At 38.5% G+C, this 27,866-nt stretch overlaps 1 protein-coding gene across 1 annotated transcript; it reads left to right on the forward strand.

Annotated features, from left to right (window-relative positions):
- The first annotated feature begins 1,677 nt into the window (after positions 1–1,677).
- On the forward strand, positions 1,678–22,124 carry azi2 (5-azacytidine induced 2). The gene is made up of 9 exons (XM_088326067.1): positions 1,678–1,792; positions 3,256–3,382; positions 4,449–4,702; positions 8,899–9,009; positions 10,960–11,059; positions 14,326–14,459; positions 14,600–14,664; positions 15,597–15,721; positions 19,314–22,124. Exons 3-9 carry the CDS (start codon positions 4,484–4,486, stop codon positions 19,718–19,720), a joined length of 1,161 nt encoding a protein of 386 aa, XP_088182193.1. The 5' UTR covers positions 1,678–1,792; positions 3,256–3,382; positions 4,449–4,483; the 3' UTR covers positions 19,721–22,124.
- Positions 22,125–27,866: the final 5,742 nt, after the last annotated feature.

The following is a 27,866-nucleotide window of genomic DNA, read 5'->3' on the forward strand; positions in this document are numbered from 1 at the left end:
GATTGGTCCGTTGCTACACAGGGATGCCTGTGAGATACGATTGTGGGAAGTTGCTGTCACCCTATGTTATGATCATTTAAATAGTGCTTGTACGATGCCACCATGTTATTAAGAAAATTAATCAACCCAAAAAAATTAACTTCCTTTTTGAACGGCACTCATCTTACAGAGTATTTGATTTTTCCCTCCCAAATTGATAAACAACTAGAATTGAATGGATCAAAACGTTTTTGATTTTAGGATGATGAGATCTAATCAACGTGAATCTATATTCAACAAAGGAGTGAAATCAACATGAATCCTTTCAACATTAAATGCAATATTTTGCAGAGAGTAAAACTGGGTTGGAAGCATTACATGTTAATTAAAATCTCTGTAGTACACTCAGGCGAGGAGCAGTTCCAAGAATCCTGCCTATGTAAAATACAGGGAAGGATGAATCAAATTTCTGCAGTTATAGCCAATCAGGTCAGAAAATGGTCAACTGCAGCTCATGTGTCATAATAGTAAAGAAATTAGATGGATTCTGAATGGAAGAAAGACTGAATATTGCATTCCATGAATCCCTACAACGAGAACACACAATGCCAACACACTTTATGTATTTGGTATTTTTGACTCATTCAGTGCCATCATGTATAGATACGTTTTCAGAAGCATTGTCCTGGAGTGCAAAACATAAAACTACTTTTTTATTTTTTATTTTAAATGGTTCGGCGCAGCTCATCAGTAAGTATGAACAAGCCTCTGGGAAGGATTTCAGAATGATAAATCACTATCAGATAGCAGCGGTGGTTCTGATCAGATCTTTGTCCACACATCAAGAAATTCCCCACTCCTTAGTTTTGCTTCCTGTATCCAGCGATTGAGAGTGTGTAGGTGGCCCCCGAGTAGGTGTCGCGAAGCAGTGTAGTGAGAAAAGGGGATATATAGATAAAAACAGAGGGATGCTTCAACAGTGTTTAGCGCATGTGCGGCACAGTTCATGTCTTGGGAACCTCCTGCGTGGGTTCAAATCCAGCTCCAGACTTCCTGTGCGGAGTTTGTATGTTCTCCCCATGCTTGCGTTGGTTTCCTCCGGGCACTCCGGTTTCCTCCCACATTCCAAAAACATGCATTTCAGGTGAATTGGCCGGTCCAAATTGTCCCTAGGTATGAATGAGCGAGTGAGTTGTCTGTCCCCGTGTGCCCTGCGATTGGCTGGCAACCAGTTCAGGGTGTCCCCTGCCCACTTCCCGATGATTGCTGGGAATGGCTCCAGCACCCCTGCGACCCTACTGAGGATAAGCGGTGTAGCTAATGAGATGAGCCCATCCCAGCCATCTCCGGGCAGTGGGCAGGGGACACCCTGAACTGGTTGCCAGCCAATCGCAGGGCACACAGGGACAGACAACTCATTCGCTCATTCACACCTAGGGACAATTTGGACCGGCCAATTCACCTGAAATGCATGTTTTTGGAACGTGGGAGGAAACCGGAGTGCCCGGAGGAAACCCACGCAAGCACGGGAATATAAATATACATACATATATATAATCTTCATTCTATTTTTACAATTTTAGCTAACCTGCAAAGATTTGAACCAAAATTCGCCAATGCTTCAAAGAAAATGGCTTTATGTTGAAAATCAATGGTTTTGCGTTGAAAGATGTTCTTCGATGACGTCACTCCCGGATGTTTTTGTTTCTTCCTCTCTCCTGTCAGTCTGCTAGCTAGCGAGCTAGTGTTCAGTGTTATCTTCATTTCTTTCAAATTATGTTCTGACCTCTAAGCAGAGACAACGCTTCAAAAGGTTGGTCAATGTTTTGACATGTTAACAATTTAAGGCTATAATCTCAAACAACTGTTAATGCCTTATCAATTTTTACATGACATGCTAATAATACAAAAGCCATATGTTATGCTCAAGATCTCGACCCGGCAAAACACGTGTTATACTTAAGTGTTTTAAATTACGAATTAACCGTTCGACTTCTCAATTTTTGTCTGCGTCGCCCTTCGTTTTTACCTAATATTGTATTTCAAAAATTGATTTTTTAATGGAAAAAAGATCCTAAAACTTAAAATGAAATTTCAATCTCAATGGAAAATCACTAATAGTAATTGGAATACATGTTCCCAGTTTTACTCATACGAAAAAATGTTAAACTTTGTCACCGTTTTTATTAATATTGCTAGGTTTAATTATTTTGATGAAGTTGAAGAAATTCCATTTTTGATGTAATTTTAATTTTGAGGATTCAAAAAAAACCGTGCGCAGCAGGCATTTATAAATATAAAATAGTAACACTTGAAAAGGTGGAGTAAATACATTCTCATTACTACAGTTTAAATTTGACTTCTGTCCAGTTTATTTTTCTCTTTGTACCTTTGGGGTCCAGGGCAAAGCACATACAGTACACGGGCCCTTTAAAAGACCGTCTGCTCTCACACAAGAGACACGGGAGAGAAAAACAAGCAAAAGCCGAACTGTGCTCGTACCAGCTTCTAGTTACTACCCTAGTCCCATCCATCCGTTCTCTCTACCGCTTATCCTCAGTAGGATTTTGGGGGTGCTGAAGATGGTTGCCAGATAGTCGCAGGTCACACAGATGGACAACTCACTCGCTCAGTCATGCCTAGGGACAATTTGGACTGGCCAATTAACCTGACATGCACTTTTTTGGAATGTGGGATGAAACCGGAGCACCCGAGAAAACCCACGCAGGCACGGGGAGAACATGCAAACTCCGCGCGTGGAGGCTGTGATAGCTGTAATGGAACTCTGGACTACAGCATCGTGGGGGCTGTGCGCTACCCACCCAGCCACAGTGCTATTTCTACAGTTGTTAAAATGTACTATTTATTCTACGTAGTTTTACAGCATTAGAAAATGTTAAAAGTGTTTATGTCATGTTGGTCCTCCTACACAAACCATATTTAAACAAAAATATATTTCCTTCCCCTATTTCTTTCAATTTGTAAACATTTTTGGGAAAGCCCCAAGGAGCCACTTGCTTGCCAGCCGCATGCTGGAAGAAAGATATTGGTAACGAAAGGGACTTTGAACATGTATATGTTTTTTTTGTAGTTTTATGTTGACAATTTTGAGTTTCTTTTTAAAAGTTTTCATTCCCTCCTCCCTATTCCGTCCACTGGAGTCATCATCACGAATGACCAGGCCCACGATTTGTTTAAATTTTTACATATAATTTTAATATTGATTGTTTCTTTTTTCATTTTTATCTTCTATTAATGTAGACTTTTCACACACAGGTTTTTTATGCTGTTTTAACCAACCACACAGTTTTGGGTGCGGCAACATTGAAGAAACACCATCCAAACTTGGCATGAAGGACTTTGAATGAGCTTGATGTTAATGCCTTGAAAAGTAAACAATAAGGTAAATCGTCTGCATTTATATAGCACTTTTCAAGTCACTAAAGAACTCACAAAATTGTTTACAATATGCTTTACACTTACCAATGCGCACACACACACACACACACACACACTAAATACCAAATAGCATGCTTATCAGGGGCACAACATTTTTACTAAAAATTGTAGGTGTATTGATCCGAATTTTCCAGTGATATCGTTATTCTAAATTTCTAGTGCATTACCTACAAATCTTGGTCATATGTGAATCAGGCCAAGAACTCTCTACATCTCCTCATGGACTAAAATGAATGTATCGTGTCTTTTATTGTGTGTCTTATTGAGAGATGTAAGCTGATAGACCTATCATACAGCTAATCAACAATCCCCGGACTTTTAAAAGTGAACCCATTGTTCCACACCTTTCACCTTTATTTTTCCAACAGCTTAATTTTATAAGGAATCATCTAAAATCAATTAAAACCAGGCTAATGAATTAGCCAATTTGTTCAACCCGTACAAATATTAGAATATACAATTCAGTAAAGGCACTTTATTTTCACCACATCTGCATATTGAAACTGATCAAATTTAGTGATACGTTGTTAGTGAACAACACAGCTCTAAGAGGTGAAAGACAGCTCCTCTTTAAACAGGAGCTGGCTCCCTTCCAGATGCTTTTTTTTCTCTTGTAATTCGTCAAGTTGCATTTTTTGGTTATTCTGTGTTGTTGACTTTAAAATTGTTGAATTGATATAAAGCACACAAAAAATCCAAATCTATCTGGCTCAATGTGAAAAAGTAATTGTCCCTGAACCTAGTAGCGAATTTTGCCGCCTTTTGCAGCAATTACAGAAATCCAACTTTTACCATAATTAGTAATGAATCTTTCACATTGCTTTGGAGAAATGTTTGCTCACTCTTCTTTGCAAAACGTTTTTCAAATCTGCCATATTAGAGGGTTTTTTAGCATGACTGTCTGTTTGTCACGCCCCAACAACTTAATTGGAATTAAATCTGGACTTTGACTTGGCCGCTCCAGGAGTCTGAATCCCGCCATTCAGAGTCTCTGCAATATAATCCCACAGGTCTACAACCTTCCATATAGAAGACCTGCATTGCCATGGAACACCAGACAGTGGATGATGACATCTGCATCCTCAAGCATGAGACAGCCTACACTGCAGCAGGAGAGACCCCTTCGTCAGTGTGTTCTGGCGATGAATCCGTTGCTTCTCATTTTGCACTCGTCACCGCCTATGAGGACATCAAAAAGCGACTAAGAGAAACTGAACGAGATAATGTTTTTCTCAGGAAACGTGTTAAGCAGCTCGAGGATAAGGTATGACTCTCAGTATTAATGTCATTTTGAATTCAGGGCAATATATGGATAATTTTCCCAAGATGTGTGTTCCACTAGATCCATATTTTAAGGAAGATGCTTTTGGTAGCTCTTTGCTAATTGAAATCCAAATGTTTTACGAGACACTTACAAAGTAATGTTTCCCTCTATCCGCCAGAGAATATGTTTTTTTTAGGGTCGATACCGATTATTAGTATTAAAAGAAGGCCGATAAACGATATTTTGAGACGATATTCATTTGCTGTAAAAACTTAAAAATTGGCGTAATACATTTTTAATAATGCACAAAGAAACAAAGGATATTTGTTATGAATTTAAATAAAACTTTAATAGCTCCCTAAAACAATTTGGAATAAATGAATTAAAATTTATTTTACCTAAACAAAAACTAACAGTGCAGGAGATGAAATTAGGCATAGCAGCAAATTTTATAATGGTACATAAAAACTTGAATAGCTCCCTGAAACTTTTTGCTGAAACTAAATACATAAAATGCAGTACAACCAACTCAACTTAAATTAACTTAAAACAAAAAGTGCAACGGAATTTTAACAGAGCTTGCATATTAAAAAGTATGAGTACTCCTATTTTAGAACCAGATTGACAAACTAATGTTATGGTAACACTTAATCATTCATCTTTCCACTTTAGCTCTCAATTACAGACACAAGCGCTTGACTGAGGAACCGATGTTATGATAAGAGCTAATATATCAGTCTCCACCTTACCGTACCTCTCTAAAACAAGTTATTTACACTTTCCACACTATCTCTTATTTGCAAACACACTATTCTTTCACAGACACAGGTATTTGGGTTGGGTTTAATTTGTTAGAGAGAGGTGGGCCAGAGCACGGAACAATTGCCCGCACATGCACGCAGCAGCACGAAATTGAACTAAGATTCCACTTATGTTCATGCAATGTATAGTGGCAAAAAAAACAACTTATTTTTCTTTTGTGACACGTTGTCGAACTCGTTCTCCATAGCAAAAACGATGTCCTATGGCGAGTCAAGTCAAGTCAAGTCATTTTTATTTGTATAGCCCTTAATCACAATTAGTCTCTAAGGGCTTCACAAGTTATTACATATAAGATTAGGTTACTCGTATGCTATAGAGTAGAAGTGAGTTTTAAGCCTAGATTTAAACATTTCCACCGAGGTTGCAGATCGTATCTCAGGGGGAAGAGCATTCCACAACACCGGTGCCCGGATGTAGAACGCTCTCGAACCAGCGGAACCCTTCTTGGCTCTTGGGATCACCAGGAGACCGGCGCTCTCGGAGCGAAGGCTTCGGGCCGGGACATAGGGGGAGATCAGATCTGAAAGATATGAGGGGGAAAGTCCATGTATGATTTTGTATAGTAGTAGGAGAACCTTAAAATCGCATCTTAGGCTAACAGGGAGCCAATGCAGGTTAGCCAAAATTGGGGTGATGTGATCGTACTTTTTTGTCCTTGTTAAAAGCCTCGCTGCAGCATTTTGTACCAGCTGAAGACTCTTGAGTCTGGTCATCGGAAGACCGGAAAGTAGTGCATTACAGTAGAGACAAACGTTTAAAGCAGGGGTTGGGAACCTGTGGCTTGCAAGCCAGATATGGCTCTTTTCATAAGTACATAACTCTCGGAGCTAAAATGCCTTCAGTACAAATGGCTTCTGTAGCATTATACGTCTGATGATCTATAAGTCGAGTTTGCAGTTTATTTCATTTTTCCCCCCAAAAACCCTGCTTGCACCTTGTTTTGAAACAATTTCCTACGAAAAAAGGAAGGTCAAAATGAACATCAATCAGCCAGTACACAGCAGAACGTGGCGGCAGGATGCCAGACCGAACATGGCGTCGACTTTAATGGGGATTCCTCGGTGTAAAGGAAATAAAAAATTCTCAGTCTATGATAATTATAGAAATTATCATTGGTATGATTGTTCATGTATTTTTGCCTACCATTCAAATCAGACTCACTAAATTTTACACACTGTCCCTTTAAGTTACTGTGGGAAGGGAGACAAGTGGCACTTATGAAGATATGGGACACAGGTTCTTGCATTATTATTATTTCATAAATGTAAACAAATCATCTAACGTCACACAGTGAAATAACATGCTCTGGAACATTAGTTTTTGTCTGGAGAGCGGGTCTGACAGTTTTGCTGGATTATGTCTTGATATATATGGTACCCTCAAAAACCAAAAATCTTGCAAAAGCTGAGAACAATTGAGAAGAAAAGGGGTGCTACAAACTAACAAGATAATCTACAAATTGGTTAACTAGTTTACTATATAGAGCTATATGACTCAATTCTGATAGCTACTAGCTAGTATTAGAGGGCTATAGCTAAAAGTTCAATTTAGTTGGGTACTAGCTAGTAGCTTCATTTTATTTCAATTGGTCAAAACAAATATACTTACTGGCTTGCCAGCTGTAAATGGCCAAATAGCTTACAATATAAACTACACATTTGGCTAGCTAGTTTACCACATAACTCTATATCAGGGGTCTCTAATCTTTTGCCTGCGGGCACCAGGGTTCCCCCTAAGGACAGCTGAGGTGCCTGGGGACCTGAAAATAGGTCACCAGTGCTGAGTCAAAGTGATTTTCGAGTAAAACTATTTTTCAAGTGATTAACTGAGTCTATTTAACGCTACTTCCAATAATTCTAACCGGGTAATAACATAGTAACAACATAGTATAAACGTAATATGTGGTTATTTTACCTATGCATATCAAACTAGGTTCCCTTTGTGCTAATAAGTAACAAAAAGTAGCCTTTGGCTTGAAAAAGGTTGGAGACCAATGCACTACACTATACAGCAATGGTGGTCAAGTATTACACAGTGGCTTTTTAAAATTTAAACTAAACACACTTATTCTTTGACAAAAGGACCATGCTGGCATACAAGTACAGTATGCTAATACAGTGATACCTCTACGAAATAACTACTTGAGACACAAGAAATTCAAGGTACAAGATGATGTTTGACAAAAAAAAAAAAGTTGGGAGAATTTAAAGACGCTACCAGTAAAGAGCACTCTGAAGCGCTCAAGGTCAGTATAAGCTCGTCCCAAGTTTGAGTCTGCGGTTCCCACTATACAGACCAGATCCCGAGCCTTGTGTTATGAATTTTTTAGCGCATTGCACATTTCGTGCTTGTGACCCTAGGAAACAACCTGCTTCGAAGAAACTCAACGCTCCGAGTAGAAATTTAGTCGCCGGTGCTATTTGTCTTTATGTTGGAGAGGTTCAACTACATTTTAGGTCTTTGAAGGCACCACAAATCCATTGCAGAATGTGACGGTACTTTTCCTCCTTTAACCCATCAACGTTCCACAGGCGGGCCGTCAGACTGTTGATAAACAAATATTTTTCTGTACAATGTCACCAGTCACTGAAAAATGTCATGCCACATATCATTGGAAGGCTTAAAACTCTTATTCTCTTATATGATGACCAAATGTGCTCACCACAGAAACGTCACGATCAGACTGAAACAAGATACCCAAAAACTATAAAGCTGGTATAAGTCACCCAAAAGTTGCTGTGATTTTCCACTCATGAAACGGTTATACACAAACACGGTTTGGTTGCATTCACAAGAGTCGAGTGAAACCAACCGAGTGATACAAAACACATAATAATGCCAACGGATTAAAAAAAAACACCTAAAAACATTCCTGCATAGATTGAAAAATCCTTGTTGTAATCAGTTTGTTTTGCTCCTCAATTCCCCTTTAAAAATAAACAACCTCATCATATCATATCCAATATGGCCGTAGCCTCATACCATTTGATTGACGTCACTCTGCCAATTGGAAGCCTTTTTTCACGGTCCTTACTTTGCCTGTCACAACCTTTTAGGGCCTGTATAGAAAAATAAATTACATGACCTACTTTAGCTTTGAAACTCTATAGCCAATAGTAACCAATTCAAATGTTGATTGACACATTGGTTAGCCAATTAAATTCCCAACGTAATTTTATGCAGTTTTACAGGGTGTATTCAAATCAGAACCGAAAATAAGCGTGCGTACATTTTTACACGCGATTATTTTGGATTGGGATTTTAGGCCAATTTCAAAAGAGCGGTAAGGGGTTAGAATAATAGAAAATGGGCATCTCGCCCATCAGTAACAACAGCTCCATAGTAACTTTCTGAACTCTGCATTATTTATCCAGCTATTCCGTCCTGAGGCTTCAGAGGGTCCCCAATATGTCAACAAGGCCTTCAGCGCATACCGAGGTATCTATATTGAAAAGGAGGACCTGCAGATGGAACTAAACAAGCTGGTGTGTTTTACTTTTACCTAATGTTTTAAATATGACTTAAAATAACAGTTACAAATAAAATTATTGTGTATGTAGGCCGCCGAGTTATTGCTTTAAGTGTAAAGACAGCTGAGGTGCCCGTGCACCTGTTCTTAAAATAGCTCACCAGTGCTGGGTTGTTGTGATTTACTAACAACATTTTTTGTTTTGTGGTCGACTGAGATAATTTAACCCTTCCTCCAGTAATTAACCTTCTAATAACTCTAATAACATTTTGATATCATGATAACAATATATTAATAACACGGTAAGGTTTTATTTTAGAAATGCATATCAAACAGGGTGCCCTTTGTGATATTTACAGTGCAGTGAAAATGTATTTGTCCCCTTCCTGATTTCTGTGTTTTTTGCTAATTTGTCAATCAGAAAAGGTGTCAGATCATCAAACCGATTTTTAGGATCACACAGAGACAACCCAAGGAAATACAAATTGCAGTATTGAAATGTTTTTTCCATTTATCAAAGCACCCAAGAAGTTGAAACCTACCTGGCTCTATGCAAAAAACTAATTGCGCCCTGAACCTAATAGCGAGTTGGGCCACCTTTTACAGCGATAACAGAAATCTAACGTTTACCATAATTAGTAATAATTCTTAAAAAATGCTTTGGAGGAATCTTGACCCACTCTTATTTTCAAAATTGTTTCAAATCGACCATTTTGGAGGCTTTTCTCGCATGAACTGCCTGTTTGAGGTCACACCCCAGCATTTAAATAGGATTTCAATTCCGACTTCATTTTGTTTTGTTTTTGGAGCCATTCAGAGTTGGACATGTTGGTTTGTTTCGGATCTTTGTCCTGCATTTGAGGGCATGAACTGATGGCTGGACGTTCTCTTTCAAACTCCAGAATTAATTATTCCGTCAACCACAGCAAGTTGTACTGGTCCTGAGGCAGCAAAGCAGCCCCAGACCATCCCACTGCCACCATCATACTTTACTATTGGCATCATATTCTTTTTGTCGGCGACACACTTTCCAAAAAATTCCATTTTTGACTCATTAGTCCACAAAATGCTTCTCCAAAAGTTTTGAGAATAATCAAGATGCTTTTTGGCAAATGTGAGACAACTCTGTGTTCTTTTGTGACAGCAGTGGTTTTCACCTGGGAACTCTCCCATGGATGCCATTTTGGCCAGTGTGTTTCTTATAGTGGAGTCGAGAACACTGACCGTAATTGGGGCCAGCGGGGCCTGCGGTTCCTTGGATGTTTTTTAAGATTCTTTTGTGACTTCCTGTTGTCACATTCTTGGCGTAATCTTAGTTGGCCAACCACTCCTGATAAGGTGTGCCACTGTAACTAGTTTTCTTCATTTTTTGCGTAATGCGCTGACAGTGGTTTGCTGGAGCCCTACAGTTTTGAAAATAGCTTTGTGACATTTTCTGGACTGATAGATTTCAATCTCTTTTTTTCAAATTTCTTCTGGAAGTTCTTTGGATCATGGCATACCCATTATGTTTTTGAGATTTTTTAGCCTACTTCACTTTGTCTTTGTCAACGTATTGTAGAAAGAGCATTTGAAGTAAATTATTTTCTTTTTTTTACAAATTTCATTTTTCACTGTCATGTCAGATTTAGTTTTATTAAGATGTTTAAGTAAACCCTACTCAACTTTATCTGTCTTCAAGTAAAAACACCTTAGTTTTGTTGTGTTTCCACTGTCAAAAGGGAACATTTAATCTAGATACATTTAATTGAATTAATAAGTATTGTAATATACTTTATCCTGCCAATTTAGATTGTTTTTTGTAGCTCTTAACTAGTCTATTTGATTCTCATTTGAATAACATCATAGGACTTAAAACGTAAGGCAGTACATGGGTCTTATCGTGGTTTATTTGTTGCATTGCTACAAATTCTCTTAATCCCTCTCATGAATGTTTTTTTTTTCTTGTATGTTGTAATCTTTTCAGAAAAGAGAGAAAAGTGACAGTGAGAGGCTACTGACGGAGCAACTTCAAAGTAAAGAATTGGAGCTTCTTCAGCTCAAAACAGAAATAGAGACCAGCCAAGGTTTGTCAGTAACTCAGTAAGCTGTCACTACCTGTTCATTGCTAATAGAGGTCCTAAAATGCAAGAAATACAAATGACCTTTTGAAATAATTCCCATTTTGAAAAATGGTGGGCAATAGTATCCTATGACTATTTATCTATAAATACGAGTGTCGTAATGATTGTCCTATTAGACGTCTAGGGATTTTCACATGAACCTCTTTACTGCTGTTTCATCACAAATCATTTTATATTTTATGTATTTTCAGAAAACACTTTGTTTTGCGATGGGTCTCTGTTATAAATTCAAATGAAACTTCAATAGCTTTCAGAAATCTTTTAACAGTAAATAAATTAGAATATCAACACAACTAACAAAAACAATCTTTCACTTTCACCAAAAACTAACTGTGCAGGAAATACAATTAGGCTTAGCAGCATTTTGTATAAAGGTTACATAAATACTTTAATTCATTTTTTTTGCACAATAAATAAATAAAAATGTCTGTAAACCAACATGACTTAAATTAACTTTAAATAGAAAGTGCAATGGAATTTCAACAGCGCTCGTAAATTGAGAAGTGTGGGGACTCCTGTTTTACAGCCAGATTAACGAACTAATGTTATGATAAGAGCTCATCACTTCCACTTTAGCATAATTTTTCTTCTTTCTTTCAATCACAAACAGACACGCTTGATTGGCAAACTTTATGATAAAAGCTGATATTTCAGTCTCCTCTCTAAAACAAGTTAACAAGTGAACGACACTTTTTATGATATCTCTTACACACACGCTTTTCTATCACGAAGACAGGCATGTTGGGACAAGTTAGCTGAAATTCTGCCCATACCCGCTCCAGTGGCCCCGCCCCCACTCGCATATCCAATCAAAAGACGCTGGGTGGTTAACAGGAGAGAGAAGGAGGGCAGGGGCAAGATTAGGAGCTAGAGAGAGTCTCAGCTGAAAGAGATTTAGTAATAATAATTATTATTATTATCATTGGAAAAGGAACAACTGGTGATACCGATATCCGTCGAACTCCCAAATATTTGTGCCAATAGTCGGCCCGCCAGATAATGGTAAATGGTCTGCATTTATAAAGCGCTTTTCAAGTCAATGAAGACCTCCCAAAGCGCTTTACAATGTGTTTCACACTCACCCATTCACACACACATGCTCACACACTCACACACCAATAGGGAGTCAGCCAGCAAGCCGTTTGCCTGCTTGTTGGGGGCATTAGGAATTCAGTGTCTTGCCCAAGGAAACTTCGGCATATAATCTACAGATGACTCAAATGTTTTAAATAGTGAGAAGTAAATTTGTGTAACAAATTTTTCCAAAGCGCTCGATCCTTCTTTTACCTAAAAAAAACATATTGTTAACTTCATGGCACTACTGATTTTTTTTCCTTAATTTTTTTGTTTTATGCATTGGAGGTAGGAAGACCATCTCAGTTTTTCACATTTCATTATTAAGTTTTTTTTATGTTGGAACTATTAATATTTACATACCTAGTGAGCAATAATGGCAATTATCGCTTACGATATAATTTGAAATACAGTAATTTTTTTGTTTATGTTTCTTACAAATTCATCAGATGTTGCATGAGTAATCTGAAAACTTTATGGCCGGTATCGCATGGCAAAATGTTTTCATTAATTATTCCCTAATAGACAAGTTCATGGGCAGCACGGCGACGCAGTGGTTTGCGCGTGTGCGGCACAGTTCTGAGGTCGTGGGAACCTCCTGCGTGGGTTCAAATCCAGCTCCCGGCCTTACTGTGCGGAGTTTGTATGTTCTCCCCGTGCTTGTGTGGGTTTCCTCCGGGCACTCCGGTTTCCTCCCACATTCCAAAGACATGCATTTCAGGTGAATTGGCCGGTCCAAATTGTCCCTAGGTGTGACTGAGCGAGTGAGTTGTCTGTCCCTGTGTGCCCTGCAATTGGCTGGCAACCAGTTCAGGGTGTCCCCTGCCCACTGCCCGATGATTGCTGGGATGGGCTCCAGCACCCCTGCGACCCTACTGAGGATAAGCGGTGCAGCTGATGAGATGAGACAAGTTCATTATTGTCAGTAATGCAATTTTCGCACGGGGTTCACAATATCTGCCGGTAATGCTGAGCTCTTGAAACTTTTTCATTCCAATGGTCTTTGATACTTCCTGCAAGAACACCAGATCAGAAGTACTCTTAAAGTAATCTTATTTTCTTTGAGGACCTCTCTAAAATAGGATTCCATTTAGCACATTCAACTAACTGTTCATCAAGCCACAATTTATCTTTTAGAATGCCAATTCAATTATTACAAAAAACCTTCTCCCGACCTCAACTTCAGCCAATAGACAGAAGCTTCACTTAGAAGACAAACGTCCACTTACCTTTTGACAATTTTGAGTACCTGATGTCATGTCATATATTATCGAAAATAATGAAACATTATGTGCCAAATTGTTTAGTCATATAACATTTCGTGTTTTGCAGGGGATCCCTGAAAACACACGAAATATAATTTGAGACCTTCACAGATGTAAAAAAAAATAAATAAATTGTAAAATACAAAACAATTTTAGATTTTATCACACAAAACAAATGAAAATGCAAAACAATGAAATAATAAATAAAAATGCCCCTTCTAGGAGGACCAGGCTGCAATGGATGTTGACATGATCAACATGATATACAAGTCATTCATAAACTATACAGTAAAAGTGTGTTTTAAGCCTAGATTTAAATAGTTCCACTGAGGTCGCGGATCGAATCTCAGAGAACATACCATTCCACAGCATGGGGTCTGAAGGGAGAACGCTCTCGAACCTGCCGATTTCTTCTTGGCTCTTGGGATCACTAATAGACCAGCATTTTCAGAGCGAAGGCTCAGGACCGGAACTTAGGGGGAAATTTAATTTGAAAGATATGAGGGACAAGTTCATGCATAATTTTGTCTAATACAGATAGAACCTGAAAATCACTCACTAAACTGACAGGGAGCCAGTGCTGGTCAAACAAAATCGGTGTAATGTTATCATACTTTCTTGTCTTAGTAAAAAACCCCGCCGCAGCATTTCGTACCAGCTGCATGCTCTTGATGCTAGACTTCGGGAGACTGGAGAGGTCACAAACGCATAAATGATAATCCCAGCATCAGACTGGGGCAGAATAGGGCATATTTTTAGTTAAATTTGAGTTAATTCAGTGTTCCTGAGGTGATTGGAGTTGACAATAACACTTCAATGTCTCTGTATTTTATTTAATATACTTACATGCATGCATAATATTTTTTGCAGTGATGAAGAACTTGAACAGTCCTCAGGGCTACTGCCAGATGGACTGTGTCAGTGTGGAGGAAAGAATGATTCAACTTCAGGAAGAGCTGCAAAGGTTGACAGCGGAAAACAGCAAAAAAATGGAAATGAGTGGGGTAAGATCTTGTATAGTGGTTGACTTTAGGAAGGACTACAATACTAGTGAAAGGACAGCAAAGTAATTCTGAAAACAAACTTGTGTTTTATTTAAGTGGGATTATTGTAAGAGTCTGTTCTCAAACTCTCTCTGTTATAGGAGGAGCTGTTTGGCCTAAACGGACCAAATTTGGAACCGATGTGCGATGGCAAGCTCAAGATAAGGTGACATATTCCAGTCGACTTCCATTACTTTCTTCATTCCTTCGAATAAGCAGACACTGTTGCTTTTTTGTTCTTTTTTGTCGTATTTAATCGAAGCATTTGTATTTCTTTTTTTTTTTTTAGCATTTTGTATTACAGGACAGTTAAAAGCTAGAACTATGGCTCAATTGAAAACTGCAGGCAAAATAAAAATAACAAGCTTCAGGTTTTGCGAGTGTCTGTTCTGCTACCACAGTACTCGCAACAAAAAAGAAAGGGTTCGTACGGTGCTTGAAATCCTTAAAAATGCTTGAAATGCTTGATACTTTAGAGCTCTGGGAGTGTTTTAGTTAAGTTGGATGTCAATGCACTCGCGATAAATACCAACATAATCGATAAACATCTGCTTTTGTGTAATAAAGGCTCAGGCTGCATGCAGCCATGCATCTCTTTAGCACTTCCTAGTGGCTCCATAGCTCTTTTCAACAACCACAGCCCCGAGTAGAATGCTGGGCAAAGCCGAGCTTGGCAAAAGGGCCATTAGGCTTGTCTAATCTAATTTAAACCTAATCTAAATCTGAACTACTTTATGAATGCCGATTTGTTTTGTGAGTGTGGTTGTGTCTGCAAAATCCTTTTTTTTCCCAATCTCATTTTAAACGTATCCCACAGTCTCCCTTGCTTTTTGACATAGTTTCAGTAGATTAACTATGTTACACTTCCAATGAAAAAGTTATATCTCCTAAAATGGCGCACATAGGCGTTTCAATTGGTCTCAGTAAAAACAAAGCAGATGACAAGAATTCTTGTTCCTGTACGTCGGTCTACTTTAGGTTGGCTAACGATGAAGGTTTTATTTCCAAAATAAATAAATGTGATTGAATAATTTGACCTACAGTGCAAGAATATGAGTAGATTGTGGAGAGTGAATCCAATTTGTTGTGTGTCCACAGAGAGAGGAGCATGCAACTGGCATATGAAGACTTGCATTCTAATATTACTCATCTCCATTCAGAGCTAAGACAACAAAGGGGCCTAATACAGAAGCTGAGTCCATTGATTAGTGATGCAAGACGAGGTATGATGAGGTGTATGCATGTGTGTATTTGGCCGTTTGAGAAGTAAATCATACTTTCTCTCGCATATAACATCATACTCTCACACATGCACAACTATAATCATACCAATACAGTTAGTCATACACTAGGGCTGCACGATTAACCGAAATCTAATGGATATTGTGATATGGCTATGTGCGATTGTGTAATCGCAAGACACTGCGTTTTTTACAAGGTTTTATAGTTAGCAACCCTAACAAAGCTCCCTAGAAGAAGGTGCTGTCTACTTAAATATAACAACTTAACAATCCTGTAAGATTCATCTCAAATCCCTATCCAAGACGTACCCAAAGTAAATTAAATGCTGTATATGAATCATTTTGAAAATATGGACAGTTTTGGTCTCTTTTGAAAGATAACACTCAGAGGTTTTGTCCCTAACTAAAAAAAATCACTGCAAGTGCTACTCACATTTTTTTCCTTTTGTTTTTTTTTCTCTTTATTGCTGCTTAATGAATCTGTGAAAACATATATACTATTGCACAAAACTGTGAATACCGTAAACTCCGGACTATAGAGCGCACCTGATTATAAGCCGCACCCACCACATTTTAAGAGGAAAACCGTTTTTGTATTTACACAAGCCGCACCTGTATATAAGCTGCACGCGCCCACATTAAAAAATGCAACACAAACACAAAATTAACCCAAACCCGACTTTAAGTCCTAAGTCCCGCGATTGAAACTGAATGTCCTTCATTAAAGTACACAGTCCAAAAATCCCAGCCGGCAAAATGAACGGAAAATGATACCGGTACTTAAGGTTTGATGCAGACCTGCAGAGTCCGGGTCCCGTTGAAAGTAATCTAAGGAAAAAAGGATATATTTCCAAAGGTAAAGGTGGGAAAAATATAATTTCACTATTGTCCGCCGCGTCCACAAACAGGTCTCACCTTTACCCCACTCCCCGTCACCCCGCGTTTGTTCTGCCCCTTCTTTTTCTTTCGCCCGTGCAAAACATATCAGAATAAGTGTCTAATTTAAATACAAATAAATACATTACAAAAATATACAGTTGCAAATACATATTATACATGGTTACACATATTTACAAAGAAAGACGGTGCACCGAGAGAGTTTTCAAAGCTTTAATAATAATAATATAACTTTTATCCCAAACGGTGCCTGTGACAGGGCAGTTAATGGTAGCAACACGCTAGCAACACGCCCGCAACACAGTAAACGGGTCCGTTAAAAAAACATACCGTACTTGTAAAAATTACGGTAAACCGTCCTGATCTTCCTCCTTAGAACTGAAGCCATCAAAGTCATCTTCCTCAGTGTCGGAAAGAAACTTTGTCATATAGACGTCGTCCCACGCTCTCGCAGCCTCACTCGCGCTGTCACTGTCGCTGGAACTCTCAGCCACTCCTGATTCTGTGCCCTCCTCTCCGTCACGCAACAGACCGGCTTTTCGGAACCCGATGGTGATGGTGGATTTTTTGATGTGCCTTTCTTTTTGCATTTTGCATGATGAGGGTATGTTTACGCTAATTTAATTTATGCACAATTCAAGAAGTTTTCCTCGGCGCATATACTCCACCGGTCTAAATCTTACCTTTTGTACTCAAGCGCCGCTGGCGGCCGTTAGAAAAATTACATAAATTGGCCGCATCACTGAATAAGCCGCAGGGTTGAAAGTTTGGGAAAAAAGTAGCGGCTTATAGTCCAGAATTTACGGTATATTATACATATATATTTATGCCTTGTGAATCATATTGTTTTTTTAATTTCTGTTGCCTAATGTTAACGCACTTATTTTCATTGCACTATTATATATATCACGCATTTATCTGTTCTTTTTCATTGCTTTATTCTTACAATTTTGGTCACATACTTAGGCCCGTTGTAATTATTTTATTTTCTGTCTATTTATCCTGATCGTCTTAATGGTGAGGCAAGTCATTTTATTTTTATAGACTGTAATCACCAAAAGTCTCAAAGGTCTACACGGACTACTATTACACCATCCCCTGATCTGAAACCTACAAACTGTCTTCAAAATGGATTATCTGTTTACAACTTTATCTTTTTTTTTCCAAAGTTGTAATTCCATGTCTTACCCTGGAGTGTCATGTCTAATCTTGTTGCATACAAATGCTTCATAACGTTGATATGAATGACAATTCTATTTTAACATTGACAAATCCAAGTTGGAACACACAGAAAGAAAAGGTTTTTATTCTAGCCTAAATTTTGTTTTGCAATCATATGCTTGCAGATGAGTGCACCATGGCCGTCATAGCAGCCGGGACTATAGCATGGAGCACGTCTTTGCTTCTCAACAGTCTGGTGTCCCTGTTCTTAGTATTGACCTTTGGATGCAAAAGTGGGATCAAAATGACCCTATCGGTTGTTATTCTTCTGAATATTTAAACATGATAAAAGTTTAAATATGGTCCTATTTGAGGTATTCCTTATAAAAAAGAAAATATGACATGATGCCATTAGTAATTTTATTTTTTTTCTCCCACTAATGTTTGACCCCACTCATGTACTAGTAGGTCATGCATCCAAGGGTTAAGTACTCACAAAAAACAAAACTAGCTCAGAAAATGCACTTTTCCTTTAGCTTCGAAAATCGCATCCAATATAGCACTGCTGTTCTGAAAATCGCAATTGGGATTTTTCTAAGATCATGCAGCCCTAGTATACACCCAGCACAAACATTTCTATAATCTCATTCATACTACTATACGCTTGTACACACTGGTATACTCTCACGAACAAGTACTAAACAGGCGTACCTCTACTTACAGATTTAATTCGTTCCGGGAGTAGATTTGTAACCTGAAAATTTCTAAGTAGAGGCGCCTTTTCAATGTAAATTTGCTAGTCTGTTCCAAGAAATGCAAAAGTATGTTGGGTTTTTTTCAGTCACCGGTAATTTATTTTCCATCAATCCACAGAAGTAACAACCTCTCCATCTCATTGTTCCACGGCGATTTATTCTTCGAAATGACCGAGAGGCCTTTGGAAGAAGCCGGACATTTTAGCGCTTCCTTCTGTTCCATAGTCGTGGCGATCGTAGATGTATTACGGCCATATATTTTGGCAACATCACAAATACGCATCCCCTTTTCATACTGATCAATTATTTCCTGCTTTGTTGCAATGTCCAGAAAAACTCTTTTCGGTTTCTTTTCTCCTTGCTGCTCACTTTTCCGAACGTCGTTCTTGGGGTCCATCGTTAATATTTCCTATTGTTACCATATAGTAGAGTACAGTATCGTTTATAGATCGAGAACAGGAGCGGAAGTGTACACAAAGAGGAAGTGGGCACAAAGAATAAGTGGTAGACACAATAGCATGCCGGTTGCTCACACATACGAATCTGGTTGCCAGGTAGAGTACTGCGGAGTGCCAAAAAGCAACACGCACGGTACTGGTCCGTTTATTCATATCCTGAAAAAAAATTCGTACTTCGAGGTAATTTTTTTATGCTCAATTTGCTCGTAACCTGAAAAATTCCGATGTAGAGACGTTCGCAAGATGAAGTATAACTCTACACTCATACTTTCTTCCTTCCGTTACATGCTTCTTCTGCAACAGTTCCGATTCAATGTCTGGAAGAAGTCGATTCAAGTCACCACGCAGTTCCCAGGGCACCGGTACATCCAACCGCCAGCGCCCCTCTCGTGCCCTCGTGTTCCCGTCGCCCCTGCCCCCCCGTCGACGGGCCGACAAGCACCTTGCTACCAGACATTTTGAGAGAGGACTGCTGGTATGAGGGACCATGGCCAACGCAACATTGCTCTAGGGAAGCTCTGCTCGGGAATGAAAGTGTTTCAGTGGTTTTGCCTCCGTTGCCCCTTAACCAGGCCTCCATAGACGACAGCTCACGGTCCTTCCCGAGTCCACCCAAACCGAGTGACGCCCTTTTCTGGGAGGGACACTCTCCTGTGTCGTCTTTTTTGATTGGAAACTGCAGTTCTAAGAACCCTCCCAATACAGAGTGAATCAAATCCTTTAGGAATTTTGCAAAGCTGCCACACGGCAAGTACCCAATCTGCCTTATTCTGATCATCCTACTCCCTTATGGGATGAATCCGCAAAATGAGGGAACTGGATGAAGGACACGAGCTATGAACATCATTTACAGACACCATTGACAATGTGGGTAGAGTATTTCTTAGATTCGAACACCTTTTATTAATCTCACAATTGCTTATTCCCACCTAAGCCGCCTTCTAATAATACAGCCGATCTTAATTATGCTTTTATTTTCTTTAAGTACATTATACTAACCATAGCTGTATTTAAAAAAAATCCATACACTCCTATTCAAAAATTTGGGTTTGCTTAGAAATGTCCTTATTTTTTAAGGAATGCACTGTTTTTTTCAACGAAGATAACATTTAACTATTCAGCTTTATTTAAAACTGTAGTTTGTATTTTGCCCATTTTTTCTCTTGAGCTTCTTACAGCCTTGTCTTGCAGGCCAGATTTAACCCGTCAGGCCTGAAATGGCCTGCGGGCCGCGTGTTTGACACCTATGGCCTGTTGCTTTGGAAGGCTTAAAGGGTGATGAGAAACCCTTGTGCTATTATGTTAGCACAGCTTAAACATTTAAGCTGGTTAGAGAGGCTATAGAATTGACCTTCCTTTAAACTCATCAAGTATGTGGAGCTTTACATTTTTGGGTGTTATTTAAGTTTCAGAATTGGCAGAAAAAAAGAACTTTCATGTGAAACCCGACAGTATGTTCTTGTTCTAAGAACTGAAGGCTATTCTGTGTGAAAAATTGGCAAGTAACCGAGGATCTCCCACAACGGTGTGTACTACTCTGTTCAGAGAACAGCACAACAGGCTCTATCCAACTTCAAATCAGAAGAAGAAATCCTCTCACCCGCCCCAAACTCCAACCAACTCCACCCCCCTAGATTGATCTTTTTTTAAGTGATCACACAACAAAACAAAGAAGGCTCAATATTGATGGTAAGATACCCCCTCCTTCCATGCCAAATCTAAGCCTTTCGCCACATTTTTGCTGCCAGAAGAACTCAAGCGGCCTATCAGCGTGATTGGGTTGCAAATTTTTCAAGTGACAGCTTTATTTATTTGTTTTCATGCTGTCCGCTGCCACCATTTTGAAACATGGCAAGCACAGCAGTCCTTGTAAAGTGCTACGGCAGGAGACTTTTGTTTGTCCTTTTACCCGTCTCTCTTTACTTGTTTCCGCATCTGTGTTCAAATTTTTTTTTCATGGGGTCACTTGAGGGTCTGCTAGACTTTGTGTCTACACTTCATACTCAATGCTTATAATCTGTGATTATTGCACTGCGTGGAGGTTATATGTATACAAAACAATCTGCCACTGAGAACGCCACTGCCCCCTAGTGTAGTAGAGTTGCAGTTGCACTTTGTTCTTCGAAAGTTAAAAAAAAAAAAAAAGTTCCCCAATGTCAAATGTGTCCTGTCCACCTTGATGGAGCCTTGCGCTGCCCCATGAGGGCCCGCCCCACTATTTTAGAACCACTGCATCAAGCAAACATTGACAACAAAATCCCTATTCTGCACTGAAGCCATGTAAATATGTGAAGAGGCTGAAAAAGAAGTCGGAACTTCAGTTTTTATTTCGTTGTATTTTCATGAATATCTTAAACCAGTTGATTGGGCCTATGACCAGGGATTAATTTACTGTAAATTCCTGACTACAAAGCGCACGTGATTAAATGCTGCGTGCTAGAATTTATGAATCAAACTAAATTTCCTTTGTACGGCTCGCGGCGGATTTAATCCTGCAAGCATAAACAGCCATAAAAACAAACTCATTCACGTACATTTTTTATGTTTAAAACCCAGCGCCAATTACCTAGAGGAATTTGACTCTGAGGCCCTTGGCTGCAGATCGGCAACGGCGCTGTCTCCACCCACATCTGACGGCATATGCAGCTGCAGTTCTGGTTTGAGTTATTTACATCACGTGTTTTCGGATCATGTGACTATTCAAGATGGCAATTACCAACATATTTACAAGCGAGCCCAAAGAAAATGCAAATGAAGGCTGTGTCGTGTAAAATGTGAGCCCTATATTTCTAGACAACAGCGCCAGGGCAACCATACTGTGGAGAATAGTCCCGGATAACAACACAGATGTGTCTTTTTGTGTTGTGGTCATTAGTAGTTGCCATGGTAATGGATCAAATTGCATTTGCTTGTTATTATTCCTTGATGATTAAAGGAAACTCCAGCCACCTGACACCAACACCGTTGATACAGAAATAGAAGTTTGGCTTTTTTGATCGATAACTTCCACTGCTCTACAATTCGCATGTATAAATTGAGAACTTGATTTGTGGGTGAAATAGGTGAAATATCTTCAGTACGAAGTAAATATTCAATAAACTACTGTTAAACATCCCCGTTTGCTCCTGTTATGTATTATACGAACAATTTTTGCAAAAGGATTGACTAATTTCCTCTCTAAAAGGGTGTCATAAATACTTCCAGGCCTCACATGGCATCTTGTATTTAAAGCGCATGTGTTGTGAAATAGAGCAGCTCGCTGTTTTCTTTGGTGCCGCCAAGAAAAAAAAGAAAAAGCCGCAGCGTATTTAAAGCCGCGTTGTTTAAAATGCAGCGAAAAAGTAGAATTCACGGGAGTTTTTAATATATGTGGCGGGGCTTTTAACTCATTTCAATATTGTCTCTATTAAAGAAGAGTTTTTACAGCTTATGACTTTTGGCAATATGTGATATGGTGACATCAGGGCCATTTTTACGTCACTCTTCAAAGAAGAGTGACATAAATGTTTGTATCTGGTTCCACGCAACACACTCAAGGTTCGTACAGGTGCTTAAAAAGCTTGAATTGTGTTTTCAAGGATTGAAAAGTGCTTCCATTTAGGGTAAAATGTTTGTAAATGCTTAAAATTGTTGCCATGTCTCTCAACAAGTCCGCTCAGAAATGACGCAGACACTGCTCTCTGGTGGCATCACTTTAAATGTATTTTGCCCTCGTGATTAACGGCAGCGTCCCTTAGTTTATATGGCATTGTCCTATAAAGGCTCGGGTCCAAGAGGATAGGTGCATGCTACACCTAAACAGGGCACTATGAAACATGTATTAGTGCAAGGATTTGGGGGAAAACGGCAAGAGAGATGCCCAGCGTGACATAATGATTGACATATTAAGCCCAGGCCCAAGATCTTACCTCTAGCGTGGCACGTCGCGTTCAACTCCCGGGACCAGAATTAATATTTGGATGAAGAAAAAAGGAGCCGAGAGCAGTTTAGTTGAGGACTTTTAATACAAAGTTACAATAGAAAATAAAACAGAATACTCTGGGCCTAGTAGAAGGTCTCCCTCAGAAAAGGCATCGAAAAATGACTCTCCCCCTGTCTTATAGGAAAGGGCCGTCGATTTTACAAAATAAAACTAAACTCTGATAGAAATTTCCAGACAAAGTTAGAAAGTCACATTTTCACAAACAGGGTTTTTGTTAAGACTGGCCCCAGCTAATAAGAATATGGTAGATTCAAGGGCAGATTTACAAAAAAACCTCACAAAAACACCGTTGGGAAAGTACCGAAACAAAGTAAGTATTTCATTCAAATATGTGGATAAACGTAAGGGCATTTAACTAAATTAATAATGTGATTATCAAAGTAATCATGTTTTGAAAAAACAATACATTTAATATAGCTGGAAAACTTTCAATAATTTAACAGATTATCTATCAGTTAAGGACATTTATTATGTCCATGCAAAAAGTTAAGGTAACGTTTCCAAATGGTAAATTGTAATGGGAAGAACGTCCTGCAACTGAAAATGTAAGCTGTCATTATGACCCAACATCTATATGGAGAGAGATATTGCTCAAAATATTTACACACAGTTTTTCAGTTCCACAAATATATTTGAGATTTACTAAAGATCTAAAATACACTTGCAAGATTAAAAATCACATGTAATTCACAGTTATATTTGTGACCCTGTAAAATACATGTTTCAAACCAGATTTCTTCTTTTAATGGTACTGGTGGAATTGGAAAATTGGCTTTGAAAGTCTGAAAAACAGGGTTCTTACGGTTGCTTGAAATGCTTGAAAAAGCTTGAATTTTAATTTTGTATTTTCAAGGTCAGGAAAATGCTTGATTTTGGGGTGAGGTACTTGACATTCCTGCAAATGCTTGAATTTTAATGTTGTTTGCGGGCATGAAAATGCTTGGATTTTGGGTGGAGTGCTTGAAAATGATTGAAATGGTTGCCATTGCTATGTTTCTTGACTGTCTGAATCTATAGACAACGCAACAAGTGAAAAACATATATTGAACAGTGTGTGAAAATGACACTGACACGCCTGTATAATAGCATTGTCATGTGAAGTATTAACACCCCCTACTGGTCACTCTCCAGAGGACAGCTCTATTTAGAAAACCGTCTCTTTCGGCTCCTCAGATTTTTTTGTTTCTTTTAATGATGTATAATCAATGATAATAAAACATTATGCAGTTCCGGACGATCATTCATAGGTTGATTCAGTGCTATATTTTGTATGTTTAAGGTATATATAAGTATGTTTAAGGCTTGTATGAGTAACTTGTATTGTTTGAAACCAAAAAAATAATGTTTTATAAAATAATATGCTCTATAAAGATAAATAAAGTTAAGTTTAACTTAGTTTTGGAAGAAGTCCTCCTCCGTGCTAAAAAGTGGTTGAAAAAAAAGCATTCCGACCATTTTAGCTTTTTACACACTGAAATTATTTTAGGTGGAACAACGATACAAAATCCCTGAAAGTGCAAAACACAACAAAAAAAAATAATAATAAATGAACAGTGCGTACATTTTAGTGCCTCCTAGTGGTACAAAAACGCAATTCAGTAAAAACAAAAACATTTATTTGAATGCTTTGCAAAAATACATGAACTATTATACCAATGTTACTTTTTCGTAAAGAAAATGGATTGGGCGTGAAATGTGTATTTCTCTTCCATGAGTGGAATCCCTTTTTAAGTCGCTGCCATGTTTGAATGCTGTGTTGTTGCCTGCTGTGGCACCCGTTTTCATTCGCATTAGTCAACAGTGCCATCTCGTGGTCAACTATTACACACTAGGGCTTTAACTTTTCAGTGCTATAAATAAACGATTAAATGCAAAAAATAGACTGTGTCTGTCTGCTTGCCTGTCTGTCCACTGTGAAAGGTTATAAGGTAGGTGAGTGGAGGGGGACCAAAACAAGCTTTGTCTTTTTCCTGTCAGCCATTTTACACCGTTTTTTTTTTTCAGGTGTAATTTGAAATTAGGGTGTCTGGAATCGATTGCAATCTTGTCTCTGAGACGAAGAGAGAAATGATGTAATCTCATTGATGTCCAATAGATGGCATTATTAACTTCCATTGTATCAGGAACTGGAAGTGATATTTGTAGGGGTAAACTATTTTTTTTAATGCTTTATTGAACATACGCGTATAATCATGTTGCATCAACAATACAATCTCTCTGTCCAACAAAGAAAAAACTATATAAAAACAACAAAATAAAACATGCCAGGGGGTGGGTGGGACATTCATTTACATAAAAATGCCACAATGTTTTCAAATATCATTGGTTTTAATGGCCATCTGGTTCCGGGAAAGCATTATGGATGTTTTACTTCAGATTGGATGGCAATGGAATAGGTATTTGAACACCCTGCTATTTTGCTATTTCTCCTACTTAGAAATAATGGAGGGGGCTGACATTTTCATCGTAGGTGCACGTTCACTGTGAGAGAGATAAACTAAAAGAAAAAAGACCAGATTTTTTAAACAATGTATTTGTGTAATATAGCTGCAACTAAGTATTTGAACACCTTAGAAAATAAATGTTAATAATTGGTACGATAGCATTTGTTTGCTAGAGTTCAAACATTTCCTGTAGTCTTTCACCAGGTTTGCACACACTGCAGGAGAGATCTTGGCCCACTCCTCCAACCAAATCTACTCTAGATCAGTCAGGATTCTGGGCTGTCGCTGAGAAACACAGTTTGAGCTCCTTCTGGGTTCAGGTCTGGAGACTGGCTGGCCCATGATAGAAGCTTGATATGCTTCTCACAGAGCCACTCCTTGGTTTTCTTGGCTGTGTGCTTCGGGTCGTCGTCGTGTAGGAAGACCCAGCCACGACCCATTTTCAATGCTCCTACTGAGGGAAGGAGGTTGTTCCCATAAATCTCACAATACACCTCTCAGGGTGACCTCAAAATGTAGGACTTACAAAAGAGAGTAAATTAAATTGGAGAACACCCACTATAATGCATTGTATTTATCACATTGTTTTCCAGTTATGCAATATTTAACATACTGTGCAGAAGTCTGGTGCAATAATTACACAAGTTCACTCCATCCCCTTTCTGTATTCCAAAAACATGGAGGAGGATAATGTGATCACACCGCTATTCTATTTCTGCAGTCCAAATTTTTAAAGCTGTTTGCTCTAGTGGAGTTTCCAACTTCACAGCTGCTATTTAAAGTGAACAAAAAGGTACGGCCAGAAGACATCAAAAAATTGTTCATGCGGAAAGAAGGAAGCCATAATTTAAGGGGATGTAGTAATGTCAACTAGTGAGACCACCAAGAAAGTATGTGTGTGTCTGTATGTGGAGTCAAACTTTAGAACGAATTACAAGATGATCTCAAACAATGTCCAAATATTCACTTGTTTGAATCCAAATACAAAAAAAATATTATTGTCAAAGTACAGAGTAGATTAAAATATGGTTCTAATGGGATTTAGAGAACAGAACCATTATGTAGCAAATTGATGGTTTAAGACAATAATTATATCATAACTGTTATTAACGCTACTGTTCTTATTGTTTATGTCGGAATTATATTAGTGATTAGTAGCATTATAGATGGGTACTATGATGATGATTATTCTAACTGTCATGTGGCTATTGGTGTTATTATTATTGTTATACATTTTTTTATGTTATATTTTAGTGAACAGAAACCTTTTAAAAGTATTTAAGTAAAAAGATGGGTCAAACTAGTAATGAAGATTTTTAGTATTATTATATTTAGTATATTATATTTGGCTTTTTTACCTCATACAAAGTTTAAAGTTAAACAACATATCATGTACAATATTTACATGTCTACAAAAAATGAAATTGTTAAATATCAAACATTTTTAGCTTTTAACACACTGAACAGATTTAAAGTAAAAAGAACAACCAACACAAAATCCCTGAAAACAACAACGACATTTAACTTCAAAACATGGACTTTATAGTAGGCTACTATAAATAAACTATAAGGTACCCAATTTAGACACAGAACATCTAAAATACAAGTAAATGAAATATTTAAATGTTTGAAACAAAAATAAGCAGCTTTTACTAAAATGTATTTGAAAAGTGCCTCCTCTTTTGAGTCTTCTGCAACTGGACACCAATGCACTTTGCTTTGGAGCCATCATTATCACTCAAATGTGTCCCAAATTGCCTCCTTTTCCTGATTTGACTAATTGATTTCTAGTGTTGAGAACAACACCATTTTGTCAGTACTTGGGTCATGACTTTTTCCACCGTTACCGTGACTGACAGTCAAAAGCTTTTGTTGCAGAACGCCAAAGGGGACGCGCCCTCTCTTGGCACACTTGACGCCCTTTTTTAGTGCCGTTGTTGTTGAAAGTTTATTATCAACCATTGTGGGTTGACAAAACACAATCAAATTAACACTATCTATTACCCTGGTCAAATCCCTCGAGAGGGGTGACTGACAGCAAGACAAATACATACAAAAACAAAGAAAATAAAAAAGGGAAAAAGTAGCAAAAAACACACTCAAGAATTTTTGGAGCATGGCCAACCCAAATGCCCAAACAAGTTAAGCACCTCCGAACCCAAATTGGTCATGCTTTCGTCCCTCCGGATGAAACGGGACACAAGAAAGCTGCCATGTCACTCGGGTCAGGGTAACACAACACACTCTTCTGTTCGACGGCTTTCACTGGTTTACCCCTGCTGCATCATACAGGTGCCCGGCCCATCCCTTAGAATGCATCAAAACATCCCACTATCCTTTTACAACACCTCTCCACTCCTTCCTATCACCAACAAGAGCTTTAGCTTCCACTATATTTGGACCTCTTTCCTGCAGTGCACTCATAACACC

Source organism: Urocampus carinirostris, chromosome 2 (genome assembly GCF_059441175.1).
Source record: "Urocampus carinirostris isolate Australia breed hairy pipefish chromosome 2, RoL_Ucar_1.0, whole genome shotgun sequence".
NCBI classification, from domain to species: Eukaryota; Metazoa; Chordata; class Actinopteri; order Syngnathiformes; family Syngnathidae; genus Urocampus; species Urocampus carinirostris.

Excerpts from the sequence above, each read along its gene's own strand:
- azi2 (XM_088326067.1), top strand. The coding sequence starts at position 4,484 with ATGGAACACCAGACAGTGGATGATGACATCTGCATCCTCAAGCATGAG. Across the intron at positions 9,010-10,959 it reads AGATGGAACTAAACAAGCTG|AAAAGAGAGAAAAGTGACAG; the intron begins GTGTGTTTTACT and ends TAATCTTTTCAG. Across the intron at positions 15,722-19,313 it reads GATTAGTGATGCAAGACGAG|TTCCGATTCAATGTCTGGAA; the intron begins GTATGATGAGGT and ends CTTCTGCAACAG.